Source organism: Sus scrofa, chromosome 10, assembly GCF_000003025.6.
Source record: "Sus scrofa isolate TJ Tabasco breed Duroc chromosome 10, Sscrofa11.1, whole genome shotgun sequence".
NCBI lineage: Eukaryota > Metazoa > Chordata > Mammalia > Artiodactyla > Suidae > Sus > Sus scrofa.
Window position 1 is genome coordinate 5,815,216 of NC_010452.4, and position 17,976 is coordinate 5,833,191.

Genomic DNA, 17,976 nt, shown 5'->3' on the forward strand with positions numbered 1-17,976 from the left:
CAACTAGGAACGATGAGCTTGCGGGTCCAATCCCTGGCCTCCTCAGTAGGTTAAGGATCTGGCGTTGCGGTGAGCGGTGGTGTAGTTCACAGACATGGCTCGGATCCCGTGTGGCTGTGGCTGAGGTGTAGGCTGGCAGCTGTAGCTCCAAGTTGACCCCTAGCCTGGGAACCTCCATGTGCTGCGGCTGTGGCCCTAAAAAGCAAAATAAAATTTAAGTAAAAAGGGAGGAACTTGACATAATGAAAACTAGTATTACTCAGTGATGGAAAAGGTTAGGCAAAACAGTTCCAGTGTTGCTGAGGAATGGAATTATCTCACACCTTTCTTTCTTTATCAGACTCATGCGAAAGTGGGGTGAACAAGTAGGAAAACTTAAACAACGAAGTATTTGCCCAGTCTTTTCCAAGAGTAAAAAGGTAATTGGATTTTTTCACAAAGACATACAGTAAACTCTCATCAAAAGGCAGTTCAGTATGTACCGTTCTACTGTGTTTCCATCATACTCCAAATCTTTTCTTTCTTTAAGAGTTTGAACCTTGGTGTGTTAGAGCAGGAGTTTGAAGCTCCACTGCAGCTTAAATTCGTAACCTTGAGCAGGTTACCCCTGCCATGCATAAGTTTTTTCATCGTACTCACCTCATTCGTGAATTACATTGGAACTTAGGGTTTTTGAGACTAAAAATGAAACTCCGCAGCTGCCCGTGCGTGCCCAGCCATGTGGCCGTCTTCCGCTTCTCAGGCGAATGGGGACACATTGAACACTGTCAGTCACGTAAGGAAGAATGAGAGTTTAGGAAAAGAGGCCATGTGAGGACGTGAGGGAGGAGCACCGTCTAAAAGCTGGAAGAGAGCTCATACCAGAAACCAACCCTGACAGCACCTTGCTCCCCACCTTCTAGCTTCCCTAACCACAGAGCTTTTCAGACAAAACAGTAGAGGAGGAGGCCCTCGAGCTTACCTTCTCTCACAACCAAAATCAAAACTAACTGCTCAGTAAGCATCAATAAAAGACTGGAATCTCTCAACCAAAAAAGAAAAAAATTCTACCTCCAAAGATGAAGAAAGCACAAGACAGCAGGGGTACACACTGGTAGTATAATCAAATCTCACACCAACTGGGTGGGTGAGCCCCAAACTGCAGAATAATTATACTGCAGATGTTCTCCCACAGAGGTGAGGACTGACCCCTGGGTCCAGTCATCAGGAGGAGGAGCTCCCAGAGCACTTGGCTTTGAAGGCCAGTGGGGCTTGAGATTAGCAGCACCGTAGGACTGGGAGAAACAGACGCCACTCTTGAAGGGCACACACAAGGTCTCAGATCCACTGGGTCTCAGCAGTGATTCCATATAAGCCTGCACCAGACCTGCCTGCTGGTCTTGGAGGGTCTCTTGAGAGGCAGTGGGGGAAGAGGGGGCAGCTGTAGCTCACAGGTCATAAAAACTGGTAGCAGACATAGTGGGGACCTATGTGAACTCTGGCCGGAAGCAGACATTGGGGGTCCTTGGCACCAAGACCTGGCCCCACACAACAGCCTGTAGGCTCCAGAGCTAGGACACCTCAGGCCAAACAACCTTCAGGCTGGGAACACAGCCCCACCCATTAGTAGACTGAATGCCTAAAGACTTACTGAGCTCACAGCCACCTCTACACAGCCTTGCCCACCACCAGCTCCATCCACCAGAGGGAGGCAACAGCCTCTCCCACCAGGAAGCCTGCACCAATCTCCAGACCAGCCTCACTCACCAGGGAGTAGATACCAGAGGCAAGGAAACTGTGATCCTGCAGCCTGCAGAACTGAGTCTGCAAACACAGGTCAGAAGCTACCCTGGGACCAGCTGATCCCTGGCCCTTGGGTGACAAGAGGGGAATGTACTACTGGAACACACAGAACATCTGCAGACGGCCACTTCTCCAAGACTGAGACATGTAAGAACTAAGCTACTCCACATAAAAGTACAAGTAGAAATTTAAACAAAATGAGACAGCAAAACCCTATGTTCCAGACGAAGGAACCTGCTAAAGCCCCACCGGAATAACTAAGGGAAATGCAGATAAGCCAATCTACTTCAGAAAGAGTTCAGAGTAATGATCATTAAGATTTAATAAGACCTCGGGAAAAGAATGGATGCACAGAGCAAGAAGTTACAAAAAGATTTTAATGAAAACTTAGAAAATATACAGAACTACTGCAGTTGAAGAATACAATAAGTAAAATGAAAAAAAATAGAAGGGCTCAATAGCCAAATGAATGAGGCAGAAGAACAGATTAAGTGGGCTGGAAGACAGTGGCAGAAATCATGGCTGCAGAACAAAATAAAGAATGAAGAGAAATAGGGACAGTTTAAGAGACCTCTGGGACAATGTTATACACACCAACATTTACATTATAAGGGTCCCAGAAGAAGAAGGAAAGGACCTGAGAAAATATTTGAAAATAGCTGGAAATTTCCTAACATGGAAAGGAAACAGTCACCCAAGTCCAGTTGAAGGTCCCATATAGGATAAACCCAAGGAAGGACACACCAAGAACCCAGGGTAATCAGATTGGCAAAAATAAAAGACAAAATATTAGAAGCAATAAGGAAAGAGGACTAGTAACATACAAAGGAATCCCCATAAGACCATTGGGTGATTTTTTTTCAGCAGAAACTGCAGCCCATGAGTTCCCATCATGGCTCAGTGGTAGCAATCCTGACTAGTAACCATGAGGATGTGGGTTTGATCCCTGGTCTCAGTGAGTTAGGTATCCGGCATTGCTATGAGCTGTGGTGTAGGTCACAGATGCAGCTCATAGCCATGTGGCTGAGCATAAGCCAGCAACTGCAGCTCTGATGTGAACCCTAGCCTGGGAACTTCCATATGACACAGGTGTAGCCCTAAAAAAAAGAAAAAAGACTGCAGGCCAGAAGGGAGTGGCCAATATACTTAAAGTGATAAATTGGGGAAACATAATACAACCAAGAATATTCTACCCAGCAAGGCTCTCCTTCACATTTGACAGAGAAATCAAAACCTTCATAGACAAGCAAAAGCTAAAAATTCAGCACCACTAAATCAGCTTTACAACAAAAGCTAAAGAACTTCTCTAAGCAGAAGAGGCTGCAAGTAGAAATAAAATTATGAAATGGGAAAGCTCACTAGTAAAGGCAAACATAGTAAAGGTAGGAGATCATCCACACACATTTATCAAAACCAGTAATTGTGAGAGGAGGAAAGTACAGTACTACAGGGTATTGGAAATGCATTTGAAATGAAGAGACTAGCAACTTAAAACAGTTGTTTGTGTATTTATAGATTGCTATAATAAAACCCAGTGGTAACCACAAAAAGTCATTTGTAATGGATATACACATGAAAAAGAAAAAGGAATACAAACGTAACACTAAAGATAGTCATCAAATCACAGGAGAATACTGAAGAGGAAGAAAAAAAGATCAACAAAGAAACCCAAAATAGTTGACAAAATGGCAATAAGAATATATATAATACATCAACAGATCCTATAGACAGAAAACCAGTAAAGCACCAGAGATCCTAAAGGAATCAATAGAAAAGTTAGACTTAATTGATATCTTCAGGACACTACATCCAAAAAAATCAGAATACACATTCTTCTCAAGTGCACATGGAACATTCTCAAGAATCAACCACATATTGGGACACAAAGCTAACCTCAACAAATTTAGGAACATAGAAATTATTTCAAGTATCTTCTCTGACCACAATGCCGTGAAACTAGAAATCAACCACAGGAAAAGAAATGAGAAAAAACCTATTACATGGAGACTAAACAACATGCTACTAAAAAACCAATGGGTCAATGAGGAAATCAAGAAGGAAATTTAAAAATGCCTTGAGACAAACAATAATGAAGACACAACCTCTCGGGAGTTCCCGTCACGGTGCAGTGGTTAACAAATCCAACTAGGAACCATGAGGTTGCGGGTTCGATCCCTGCCCTTGCTCAGTGGGTCAAGGTTCTGGCGTTGCCGTGAGCTGTGGTGTAGGTCGCAGACACAGCTCGGATCCTGCGTTGCTGTGGCTCTGGTGTAGGCTGGCAACTACAGCTCCGATTAGACCCCTAGCCCAGGAACCTCCATATGCCGCAGAAGCAGCCCAAGAAATGGCAAAAAGACAAAAAAAAAAAAAAAAAAGACACAACCCTCTCAAAATCTATGGGATGCTGCAAAAGCAGTGCTTGGAGGGAAATTTATAGTGATACAGGCCTTTTTTAAAAAAGAAGAAAGATCCCAAATTGACAACTTAACCCTCCACCTAAACGAATTAGAAAAAGAAGAACAAAAAAGACCTAAAGTCAGCAGAAGGAAGGAAATTATAAAGATCAAAGAGGAAATCAATAAAATAGATTCAAAAAACAATAGAGAAAATTAATAAAACTAAGAGCTGGTTCTTTGAAAAGGTAAACAAAATTGACAAACCCCTGGCTAGACTCACTAAGAAGAGAGAACTCAAAACAAAATTATAAGTGAAAAAGGAGAAATCACAACAGATACTGCAGAAATACAAAATACCATAAGAAAATACTATGAACAACTATATGCCAACAAATTTGACAATCTGGAAGAAATGGACAATTTTCTAGAATCTTACAGCCTGCCAAAATTGAATCAAGAAGAAACAGACCAACTGAATAGACTGCTCACTAGAAATGAAACTGAAGAAGTCATAAAAACACTCCCTACAAATAAAAGTCCAGGACCAGATGGCTTCACAGTTGAATTCTACCAAACATGTAAAGAAGAACTGGTGCCCATCCTCCTTAAACTCTTTCAAAAGGTTGTAGAAGAAGGAATACTCCCAAAGACATTCTATGATGCCACCATCACCCTCATTCCAAAACCAGCGATACCACCAAAAAAGAAAACTATCAGCCAATATCTTTGATGAATATAGATGCAAAAATTCTCAACAAAATCTTAGCCAACTGAATCCAACAATATATCAAAAAAATCATACACCATGACCAGGTAGGGGTTCATCCCAGGTTCACAAGGATGGTTCAACATAAGCAAATCAATCAACATCATACACCACATTAACAAAAGAAAAGTAAAAAATCATATGACCATCTCAATAGATGCAGAAAAAGCATTTGACAAAGTCCAACATTCATTCATGATCAAAAAACTCTTGCCAAAGTGGGTATAGAGGGAACATTCCTGAACATAATCAAAGCCATTTATGACAAACCCACAGCAAATATAATATTTAGTGGAGAAAAACTGAAAGCCTTCTCACTCAAATGTGGAACAAGACAGGGATGCCCACTCTCACCACTGCTCTTCAACATAGTTTGGGAAGTCCTAGCCATAGCAATTAGACAAACAAAAGAACTAAATTGCATCCACATAGGAAGAGAAGAGATAAAACTGTCACTGTATGCAGAGGACATGATACTATACATAGAAAACCCTAAGGACTCAACCCCAAAACTCCTTGAACTGATTAATAAATTCAGCAAAGTAGCAGGATATAAGATTTAACATTCAGAAGTCAGTCGCATTTCTGTATACCAGCAATGAAATGTTAGAAAAAGAATACAAAAATAAAACGCCTTTTAAAATTGAACCTCAAAAAATCAAATACCTCAGAATATACTGACTAAGGAGGTAAAGGACTTATACACTGAGAACTATAAAACTTCAATCAAAGAAATTAAAGAAGATGTAAAAGAAATTAAAGAAGATGTAAAGAAATGGAAAGGTATTCCATGTTCCTGGATTGGAAAAATCAATATTGTAAAAATGGCCATACTACCCAAAGCAATCTACAGATTCAGTGCAATCCCTATCAAATTACTCATGACATTTTTCACAGAACTAGAACAAACAATCCAAAAAATTATATGAAACAACAAAAGACCCAGAATTGCCAAAGCAATCCTGAGAAACAAAAACCAAGCAGGGGGCATAACTCTCCCAGACTTCAAGAAATATTACAAAGCCACAGTCATCAAAACAGTGTGGTACTGGTATCAAAACAGACAGATCAATGGAACAGAATAGAGAATCCGGAAATAAACCCTGACACCTATGGTCCATTAATCTTTGACAAGGGAGGCAAGAACATAAAATGGGAAAAGGAAAGTCTATTCAGCAAGCATTGCTGGGAAACCTGGACAGCTGCATGCAAAGCAATGAAACTAGAACAGACCCTCACACCATGCACAAAAATAAACTTAAAATGGCTGAAAGACTTAAATATAAGACAGGACACCATCAAACTCCTAGAAGAAAACACAGGCAAAACACTCTCTGACATCAACATCATGAATGTTTTCTCAGGTCAGTCTCCCAAAGCAATAGAAATGAGAGCAAAAATAAACCCATGGGACCTCATCCAACTGAAAAGTTTTTGCCCAGCAAAGGAAACCAAAAAGAAAACAAAAAGACAACTTACAGAATGGGAGAAAATAGTTTCAAATGATGCAACGGACAAGGGCTTAATCTCTAGAATATACAAGCAACTTATACAACTCAACAGCAAAAAAGCCAATCAACCAATGGAAAAATGGGCAAAAGACCTGAACAGACATTTCTCCAAGGAAGATATACAGATGGCCAACAAACACATGAAAAAATGCTCAACATCGCTGATTACAAGAGAAATGCAAATCAAAACTACCATGAGATATCACCTCACACCAGTCAGAATGGCCATCATTAATAAGTCCACAAATAACAAGTGCTGGAGGGGCTGTGGAGAAAAGGGAACCCTCCTGCACTGTTGGTGGGAATGTCAACTGGTACAGCCACTATGGAGAACAGTTTGGAGATACCTCAGAAATCTATACATAGAACTTCCATATGACCCCGCAATCCCACTCTTGGGCATCTATCCAGACAAAACTCTACTTAAAAGAGACACATGCACCCGCATGTTCATTGCAGCACTATTCACAATAGCCAGGACATGGAAACAACCCAAATGTCCATCGACAGATGATTGGATTCAAAAGAGGTGGTATATATACACAATGGAGTACTACTCAGCCATAAAAAAGAATGACATAATGCCATTTGCAGCAACATGGGTGGAAATAGAGAATCTCATACTGAGTGAAGTGAGAAAGACAAAGACAAATACCATACATATCACTTATAACTGGAATCTAATACACAGTGCAAATGAACATCTCCTCAGAAAAGAAAATCATGGACTTGGAGAACAGACTTGTGGCTGCCGGATGGGAGAGGGAGGAAGTGGGAGGGTTCGGGAGCTTGGGGTTATCAGATACAACTTGGAATAGATTTACAAGGAGATCCTGCTGAGTAGCATTGAGAACTATGTCTAGATACTCATATTGCAACAGAACAAAGGGTGGGGAAAAAAATGTATACATGTAAGAGCAACTTGACCCCCATGTTGTACAGCGGGGGGAGAAAAAAAGAGTATATATAATACATCAATGATTACCACTCCAACCAAAAGACTGACTGGCTAAACAGAATTAAAAACAACAACAATAACAACAAAACAAAAACACGGGATTCCCATCGTGTCTCTGGTTAACGAATCTGACTTGGAACCATGAGGTTGTGGGTTCGATCCCTGGCCATGCTCAGTGGGTTAAGGATCTGACGTTGCCATGAGCTGTGGTGTAGGTCACAGACATTGCTCAGATCCCGTGTTGCTGTGGCTCTGGTGCAGGCCAGCAGTTACAGCTCCGATTAGAACCCTAGCCTGGGAACCTCCATATGCTGTGGGAGCAGCTCTACAAAAGGCAAAAAAAAAGGAGAAAAAAAAAAAAAGGCCCCCAATATATGTTGTCCACAAGAGACCCACTTCAGATCTAGAGACACATACAGACTGAAAATAAAGGTATGGAAAAAGGTATTTTATGCAAATGGAAATCAAAAGAAAGCTGGAGTAGCAATACTCATAACAGACAAAATAGACTTTAAAATCTGTTAGAAGGGACAAATAAAGACACCACGTAATGATCAAGGGATCAATCCAAGAACATACACGTATAAAGGTATACATGCCCAACATAGGAGCATAAGGCAAATGTTAACAGAAATAGAAGGAGAAATCAATGGTAACACAAAAGTAATGGGGGAGTTTACACCCCACTTCCATCAACCAGACATAAAATTAGTAAGGGAACACAGGCTTTAAATGACACATTAGACCAGATGGACTTAACTGATATTTATAGAGCATTCCATCCCAAAGCAGCAGAATACACATTCTCAAGTGCACATGGAACATTCTCCAGGAGAGATCGCGTGCTGGTCCACAAAGGAAGCCTCAGTAAATTTAAGAGAACTGAAATCATATCAAGTATCTTTTCTGATGACAACACTATGCGATGAGAAGTCAAATACAAAAACTGCAAAAAATACAGACACTTGAAGGAAGGAGAAAAAATGAAACTATGCATATTCTTTGATTGTAGTTATAATTCTGATTTTTTTCATTGATGATGAAAAGAGTTTTTTCATTAATTCTGTAGTTACTTCAAAGCAACACTCAAATATTCTCATATCAGTAGGATAGGTATTGTTATCCTCATGCAAGATAAGTTCACTGAAACCCACTGAAGATAATTAATTTCACCACAAGGGTCCTTAGCTATTGAGCCACCTTGTGAAACTCTGTTTCAGGAGCCTGTGGTCTTTTCCTGGCTTATTTGTTCAGTTTTATATATCAGAGTCTACGTGCTGTTACCTAGTAAACTTCCATCTCTTGCAGTTGGGACACATGTTTTGAAAAAGGTGCCACAGTTGACTCTAATGTACATTGATGGTTGAGGTTATTCACAACATCCTATTTTCTTAGATATGCTCACCTTTATCATTATTTATGTGTAAATTGTAAATACAATGCAGAGCTGTTAAGAGTATTTTTTCATAAGCATATTAAATCAAACATGGTTCACATTTAAATATTAAGCAAACCTTCTTTAGATTAATTTACGTGCTATTTCTGCATTGGAAATAAACCACTATTCATATGTGACATAAATAAGTTCCTTCTCCCTGAATTATTTCACCTGGCCTATGTTTTATTTACAGGTTGTTGAAGGTGAATGACACTGATGTCAACATGATTTTTAGATCAACACAAGGTACCATAACAGATTAATTTCTAGGTTTTCCATTTAGTGGAAATGACAATAGATCATCCATAAATATAATTCTTAGTAGAGCTTATAAAAGCATAGCTGTGTACCCTTAGCAAATGGTTCCTATTAGGCATAACAGAACAAAGCAGTTCTTAAAATTTAAGTTGGGTATGTGGCCTCTTTACGTGATGGGACATGAGTGAAGAGATTTCAAACTGCCTGTTTTCTCTGTAAAGGAGAAGTGGCCGAGTCCTAGAATCCCTGTGCATAGCCTATGTTCTTCTAGGTTCTTTAGAATGTAACTGGTTCTTAATGCTGGGGACGCCGGGAAGCTTTTAAAAGCACGGATGCCACAGCCCCACCCCATACCGGCTGAATCGGGATCTAGAGGTGAGTCTAAGTATTGAATGGGGGCTTGGCCCAGAATACCACTTAATGTAGCAAGATACAATCTTGGGCTTCTCTGAAATAAGTAGAGGTTAAGTCTGGAGTTTCTGGGGGTGGGGGATCCAGTGTTGTGGGTGAAGCCGTGCAGGCTTCTGTCCTCTCAGCCATGACATCAACATGTAAATCATTTAGCTAAATGAATTCCTGTGGTACCTAACTAAATGTCTAATTCGATGATTAAGTGGAGAAAGATTTAAGATAAAACATCCTGAAGTTTTAAAATGCGATAACCGTGTAGTTCATTTTTCAGCAATGAGGATGCGCTTTCTCCTGCATCCACCCACGACTAGCAAATCGTATTTGCAGAGGAGTGAACCAAGGATGATGATGCTAACACGGGACTAGGAAGGAGCACTTTTCTGTATATACCTTAAGCAGCTCTTGTGCATCAGAAATTCATTCAGCCTTGGTCCAGGCTCGCATGTGCCAGCTTTAAACAGCTAATTGACCCAGTCGACAAATGGAAATTGAAACCTACAAACTAAATAAGCCAATCCCAGTTTTCCATTTCAGAAGGTATAAAAACTTTTGGCGAGGGGAAGACAAAAATAATTTGAACATCCACTGCCAAATGTGCACCATTCTTTCAGGCTCGTCTGTTTAGAGCAGTTCTAAGCAGGGGGCAGAACCTGTGTTTAATACTGGTCTGGTCTGTGCTTTTGACACTTCCAGTTGCCAAGCTCGTCCAGGAGGTGGTCATTCTGAGGGGCTGCTCTTCTGCAGATCCGGATAAAGTCTCAGTGCCCCCAAGGTCCATCCTCTCTGACCACTGGACAGTTTGGGCAATTCATAGTTTTCAGGCAGAATAAGGAAGGTGGCTCGTTATTTTACCAGTTTTTTTTTTGCCAGCTCAGCTTTGGGGAAATCCATCTACCTCTGCATGGAATTCATAAAATACGTCAGACAATTGTGTTTGAAACCTACAGATTCAAAACATCTTCCTGGCATCACTAAGACTTTAAAGAATGAGGAAGAGCTTTTCTTACATTGTTTTCCATCAAGAGCAAACTTAAATACCTTTCATTTTATGTTGACTTGGGGGGAAAAAATGTTTCTTGATGTTAGGACTTTCACCAGTGACATTATAATCCAAACAGAGCAGAGGACAAAACCTTCTGAGCCGCAGAAACTGGTACCACTGAAAATCACTGACGCTTAGTGATTCTGTTCACTGAAATGAAGGGATATGGCACAGATAGATGAGTGCGTGCTTCTTATAATCCTGCATTTATAACATGAAGGTTAACTTAAAAAATTGCAACGATGGAACACAAAATTTTCCGTTTTTTTTAATACCATAGGCTAATTAAAGATTGCAAGGAGAATAGTAGTTTCCACGTGAAATGCATTAAATTGAAGATACCAGTATTTCTGGGCATTCAGTGAATTGAGAGAATTTTATGAAAAGTATAGAGTTTCAAAACTATGTAAAATATCTATGGAAACACTACATTTTCTCTTTGAAATACATAAATTAGTTGTTTATCCCTAGATTTTTCAGAAGATTTATAAATTTAAAAACGGGAGTTCCCGATGGGGCTCAATGGATGAAGAACGGACTCGTCTCTGTGAGGATACGGGTTCCATCCCCGGCCTCCCTCAGTGGGTTAAAGCTCTGGCGTTGCCGCAAGCTGTGGCTTAGGCTGCAGGCGTGGCTTGGATCTTGCGTTGCTGTGGCATAGGCCTGCAGCTGCAGCTCTGATTCAGCCCCTATCCTGGGAACTTCTAAATGCTGCGGGTGTGGCCCTAAAAAAAAAAAAAAAGTAATAAAATAAATGTAAGAACAAACATTTATTTACAAGTTTATGTGGCGCTCTGTCAAAAGGTTTGATGACTGTTTATCCCTAAACACTGTCATCAGTAGAACCTGCAGCCAAGTGTGTGGCCTACATGCAGTTTGCTTCCCTCTGAGTGTTTCAGCATGGTCTAAATTGGAATTTTGTTTTGCAACTCTAGTCATTAGAATTGTTCTTGTAGGATGCTGTCAACTTTCAAGGAAATAGAAGATTGGAAGGAGAAGCAGTGCTGTGCTTCTGAAAGCAGCAGCAATGACAACCTCTCAGAAGAATCCTTAATTTTTTTTTTTTTTTGGTCTTTTTGTCCTTTTAGGGCCGCACACACAGCATATGGAGGTTCCCAGGCTAGGGGTTTAATCAGAGCTGTTGCTGCTGGCCTACGCCAGGGCCGTGGCAATGCCAGATCCAAGCCGCGTCTGCAACCTACAGCAGAACTCACGGCAACGCCGGATCCTTAAGCCACTGAGCGAGGCCAGGGATTGAACCTGCAACCTCATGGATCCTAGTTGGATTCGTTTCCACTCCGCCACCACGGGAACTCCGAATCCCTAATTTTTAAATTAGCAACTTCACTTCGTTGGCGGCCACTGTGGGCCACCTGGAAATTGTCACTGATGATTCATGTAACCAGTGGTGTCACTGCCAAACAGCCAAGTGAACATGACACGTGTATTTAGCTTCCACAAAACAAGGAGAGCACAATGCATATTTTCATATGGACCTAAAATTTCAGACAACCCCTCCTTTCAGACAGCCAGAAAAATACCATCTCTTAGACCTCTCTTAGGGAAGACCCATTTCGAAAATAGTCCTCTTTTTTTAAAAGGGTCACGGGATCACAAGCCATGGCTTTTTAGCGTTTCTGAGGTGCGGTAACCCAGTGGGGCGGGGTGTGTAGCCCGCATCCAGCCGTACGTCTCCCGGCTTCCCGTCCCTCACAGGTGGGTGTCGGTGAACGTGGTGTGTTCCTTCGTCACAGAGTTGAAGCCCTTGATGGCATTCGCCAGGTCCTCTTCATCCACATACTGAAAAAGACGCCCACCGTCACTGGTTGGGAGGTTTCCTGGCAACAGCGCCGGGCACAGTGCTGTCATCTGAGCATCACCTTGGGCCCTATCCTTCAAGCCTCACTTTTCTCATCTGTCAAGTGGGGGGGTTTTATATGATTTAGTGCAAAATTTAAGCAGAAGAGCTGGAATGCAGGCTGTGGTGCTCCATTTCATCCCACTCTCTTCCTATAGTTTGTCGCTATTGAACAGGGCTAGTACTATCGATTTCAGTGATATCACAGATAATTTGCCACGTATTGGCATCTTCAAAAGCTTTCCCTGAATTGCTTTGCTTGTCGTCTGTTACTCATACTATCAAAAGCAAGCAAAAATGGTAATATAGTGTAAGAGTAACAAATAGGGGCTCTGTAATCAGACAATGTTTTTAAAATCCCAATTCCATAAGAAAACTTACTTACTAGCTCTATGTCCTCATGAAGGGATACACACGCATTGAAGCCCTCAGTGTAACATGTTGAACCAAATGAAATTGTCAAATATGATCAATTAACAATTCCTTGTTTCAACCTAATGTAATTATTCCTGACATTTAGAAACTTTAGATCTGAAACAGAATGATGGGATTCAACAGTCATAACTTCAAGCGGGCTTATTAAAAATGCTTATTATAGATCATCGTTCTAAAGAATTCAGAAGGACTGTGCCTTTTACTGTACCTATTTTTTTTTTTTTTTTTGCTTTTTAGGGCCACATCCATGGCATATGGAGGTTCCCAGGCTATGGGTTGAATTGGAGCTGTAGCCGCCGGCCTATGCCACAGCCACAGCCATGCGGGGTCCGAGCCACATCTGTGACCTGCACCACAGCTCATGGCAACATCAGATCCTTAACCCACTGAGCGAGGCCAGGGATCAAACCTGCATCCTCATGGATACTAGTCAGATTCTTTTCCACTGAGCCACGATGGGATTTTATTCATTTCAGCCACTAGGGGCTCAAAACAAATATTAGATAATGATGAGGTTAAATTTCATCTGTTTACAAACTGTTTGTACCCCCTGGGCTGAAACTGTGAAAAACGAAGTTCATAAGTAGGACTGCCCTTACTTAGGATTTCCTGAGTTTCTTGGAAAGAACAATTGATCCTATTGAGAGAGACTTTTTCTCCTCTAACCATAAACCAGAAGGAAAGTGCACTTCCTTTTTTTCTTTTTTCCTTTAGTAAAGCAGGTAGCTTGTACTTTATGCCTCTTTTAGGCCAGTTCCAATGTTTCAGTCACTTTCTACCCAAGTAAATGAAGTAGAGCCTGTTTGTCGCTTCACTTACTCATGAATTTATTTTTTGAGCATCTATTGTATGCCAGAAGAATAAGATAAAGTTTCCACCTTACTCATCAAGCAGGTTAACAGATCATGACAAGATACTGAACGTGGAGTTCCCTTCGTGGCTCAGCAGAAATGAATCTGACTGGTATCCATGAGGATGCAGATTCAATCCCTGGCCTCACGCCATGGGTTAAAGATCCAGTGTTGCTGTGAACTGTGGTGTAGGCTGCAGACGTGGCTCGGATGTGGCGTTGCTGTGGCTGAGTGCTGTGGGGTCATCATTCACTGAGGCACAGGAAGCTCTGTATTTATCAGTACATTGCTCAAATGTCTAGCAAAGGCTCTGGATGAGGACAGTGACTCACCAGTCCACGCTCATGGCCCATGATGGTTTCCCAGAGTGCGTCATCCATCAAGACCTTCTTGTCTTGAATGTCCATGAGCTGGCTGACACTGCGGTGGAGGGAGCCTTGCGAGTAGGTCTGGCCGACTTGGTTCTGACTTGGGATGTGCAGTACAGACAGGCTGTGGGTGCTCCTGATACTCACAGGTGTCCCAGACCGGGGGATTTTGGTATCAACTAAGCCCTGAAAAGAAAGTTGCTCTAGGTGACTAAGGTCTAAAGAAAATGGGCTTGAAGTAGGATAGAAAATTGTATGTCACACATCGCCAATGAAGGGAACACTGTTCCCATGTCTTCCTATGGAATTGAGCACATCTGGACTACTGTGGCTTGGGGCTTTTTGGTAAAGGTGAGATAATAAGCTAATGGTCATGTTAGACAGCTAGTGTTCTGAGCACCCCAAGAGCTCCTGTACTGGTGCTCTGGCTATTGTTCCGTGTGGACAAGGGCTGGTGCGCTGCAAAGCAATGCAGTGGGGATAGGGTTTAGCAAGTCACTCTCTTCATGGGTGTCTGCACAGAGCATCCTTTGAGAGAACATCTCTGTCCCAGTGCAAAGCTAGCAACCTACTATCATGGTCACCCACTAAGTGACTACAACTGAATTTCACTTTAAAATTCCCGGATGTGTGTAGGGAAATTGACTTCTCCTTCCCTCTTTTCTCATTCTACATGGTTCCCATTGTTCTAGGATTCCAGCCTCCAAAATAAAGAGCAGACACAAAGACATCAGAAGGACAAAGGCACGCCATGATTAGGATCTCAAATGTGCCACTAGGACATACAGCTGTTCTAAACATCTGAGGGTTCCCAGTCAGCAGATTTAACCAATCAGTGACGTGTTCTGCCCTTCACCACGCAGTCGACATGCCATGCAAAGATCATGCATTCATGCAGCACACAGAGGTACCTCAAAGTGCATGGTGTAACTTTTTAGGGTAACATTGCTTGACACATCGGATATATCAGCCACCGAATCAAACTGAAAACAAAAGTGGGGTATGAGTCAGTGTTTGGAACATTTTAAAACAAATTCTTTGGAGGGAAGATGCAAGATGGCAGAATAGAAGGATGTAGAGCTCACCTCTTCCCATGAATACTCAAAAATGCATCTACCTTTGGAACAACTGTCACAGAACCACTTAATGCTGGCAAAAGAGATCAGACACCCAGCAGTGCAAGGAACATCTCTGCGTAATCAGGCAGGATGCAAGAAAATTAAAAAAAAAAATCAGGATGGGACCTGCATTCCTGGGAGGGAGTTGTGAAAGAGGAAATGTTCCTACATCCTAGAAAGCCCCTTCATCAGTGGGGAGATCAGTCAAGACAAAAAGGGAGCCTCAGAGCTCAGAGAAGAGTGCAGCAGCTGACTTGCAGGCATAACAGAGGGAGCCCAGCGCAAAGGATCCATGCTATCTTGCTGCAATCCCCAGCCTGAGATGTGCACCTGCTAGTAGGGGTGGGGGCTGCTACCAAAACTCAGGTTCAGAGGACAGACCTGGGGAGAGGACTGGGGTTGGCTGCACAGAGACAGACTGAAGGGGCTGGAGTGCGCTATGGGCTGTAACTAGGGCTGTACAAAGAAGCCTAGACCCACTGTAGAAGTGAAGCAGTATTGCCAAGAGGTTTGTGAAGCGAGGGGTGGTACCCACCATAGCAGCCTCACTTGGTGTGCTCCCAGGAGGTATGTGCTGCCTTTGAAATCCCACTGTTAATGTGTGAGTGAAGGCAGGGGCAAAGCCTGATATAGCAGCCTATTTCTCACCACCTCTATGAGCTCTGGGAGTGGGACAACAGGTACTCCTGAGGCTAGGACAGGTCTGGCCTTAGCAGCTCTAGGCTTTGTGGGTACATGCACACAGAAGCATAGCCAGGATATGGGCTTCTTTCATAGTTCCCATCATGGGTCCAGGTGTATGACTGCTATGATCCTGGCATCTGACTTTGCTGGATGGATGCCTAAGGATCTGAGCTGGCAGCTCTGTGTGGAGTCCTGGCACCTGACTTCATTGGATGGGCACACAGAGATCTGAGCTGGCAGCTTAGTGTGTGGTCCTGGCATCTGACTTCACTGGATGGGCGCCTAGAGATCTGAGCCTGTAGCTCTGTGAGCATAGTGCCTGAAGGACACCAGGACTGATTGCCTGTATCCCACAATGGAGGCGGGGCTGAGGGCAGTGCCCACAGTAAAGTAGCCTATGAGTTCACACAGGCAACACCACAGAGCACACTCGTGGATGGACAGCTCCAGCAAAGGAATATTCAGTGCCTCCTCTCCCACCAGGAGCATTCCAGTCCTGCCTACCTTGCACCACACCTCAGAAACGGATCTGGAGGCTTCTACTTCAACAGCTACAGAGCAGACCCTACCCCTGACAGGGCAGTGACAGTGCAGAGACAAAAGGAAGTGCTGCTCTACATCCAGTTTAAGCTCAGGTCACAACACTAGTCACACCCCCTCTCAACAGAATAATGGCCAGCAGACTTAGGAAAGACACAGCAGGCATCCATACAAAAAACAGTCCTCACACCAAAAATATTAAACCCAAGCAGGTTACACAGGGATGCTCCCACATAAAAAGAACCCTCAAAGACCCCAGTAGACAGCTGTATCTGAGTAAGAGAAATAGAAGTAAAATGAGAAAAAAAAAAAGTCAAGAGAATTCCCCTGCAAGAAGAAATAATGAAACAGACCTCTTAAATCTAATGTACATCAAGTTCAAAAAGAAGGCAATTAAAATCCTGAAGGAATTATGAAAGACTATTGATAGAAATGCAGATTACTGTAAAAAGGAGCTGTATAAATAGAAGCCATGAAAAATTAGAAAATGCATTAACCAAGACAAAAGCTAGTTTAAAGCAATAAATAGAAGAAATGAATAATGCAGAAGAATGAAGAAGTGATCTGGAAGATAGAATAATGGAATTCACCCAATGAGAAAAGCAGACAGAAAGCCAAATGAAAAAAATGAAAGTAATAAAAGAGACTTATGGGATAACATAAAGCATGCCAAACCATGCAAAATAGGGATCACAAAAGAAAAAAGAGAAAAGGGAATCAAAAATGTATTGAAAGAAATTATGGTTAAAAACTTTCCAAGCCTAATGAAGGAAATAGATACAAAGGTACAGGAAATACAGAGGGTCCCAAACAAGATAAAGCAAAACAGACCTACATAAAGATATAATTAAAATGGCAAACGTTAAAGACAGCAAAAGAAAAACAAAGAGTTAATTACAAGGAAGCCCCTATAAGGCTATTAGCTGATTCTTCTACAGAAACACTGTAGGCAAGACAGATATATTTAAAGTCCTGAAAGGGACAGGTATGAAGCCTAGGATGCTCTTTCCAGCAAGATTATCAATGAGAATAGAAGGACTGATAAAGAATTTATCAGACAGCAAAAACTAAAAGAATACAACAATACTAAACCTATCCTAAAAGAAGTATTGAAAGGCCGGCTCTAGAAAAGAATCTATAGGAAAGAGAAAAACCACAATTGGATACTAAATCCCTTAAATAAGCCCGTACACTTATTAAAAAAAATCAAAAAATTTCCGTGAATATGATGCTAAAAATGAATGGCCAAAGGATGAACATAAAGATGTAAAAGAGGACATTGAAGTCATACAAATGTCAGGGAGGAGAGTAAAAAAATGTAGATTTTTTTTCCCCAGATTATGTTTGAGCCTATATGAGCTACCAGTATAAAGCAAGTAGATATAGGAAGGGATTAACATACTTGAAAAGCAGGGTAACCCCAAATCAAAACATACAGTAGAGTCATAAAAACCAAAAAGAAGGGAACACAAGCATAATCATCAAACCACAAAAAGAAAAACAGAAAAAAGAAAGGGACAAAAAGAAATAAAAAATCAAAAGGAACACAAAGTTTAAAAT

The 17,976-nt window shown here is 41.8% G+C and overlaps 1 protein-coding gene and 1 long non-coding RNA gene across 3 annotated transcripts in view; one reads left to right on the forward strand and one right to left on the reverse strand.

Annotated features, from left to right (window-relative positions):
- LOC106505078 lies at nt 153–10,909 on the forward strand. 2 transcript variants are annotated; one of them, XR_001299155.2, is made up of 3 exons: nt 153–419; nt 9,045–9,097; nt 9,381–10,909. It is a non-coding gene; the product is annotated as an uncharacterized LOC106505078 (long non-coding RNA). The 2 variants fall into 2 exon arrangements; XR_002336181.1 differs by having other exon boundaries at nt 9,045–10,909.
- Nucleotides 10,376–17,976, reverse strand: part of USH2A (usherin) — an 837,143-nt gene continuing 829,542 nt past the window's right edge. The window contains 2 exon segments of the mRNA XM_021064292.1: nt 10,376–12,362; nt 14,039–14,260. Of these exon segments, the coding sequence (XP_020919951.1) occupies nt 12,273–12,362; nt 14,039–14,260 (312 nt within the window). The 3' untranslated portion in view covers nt 10,376–12,272.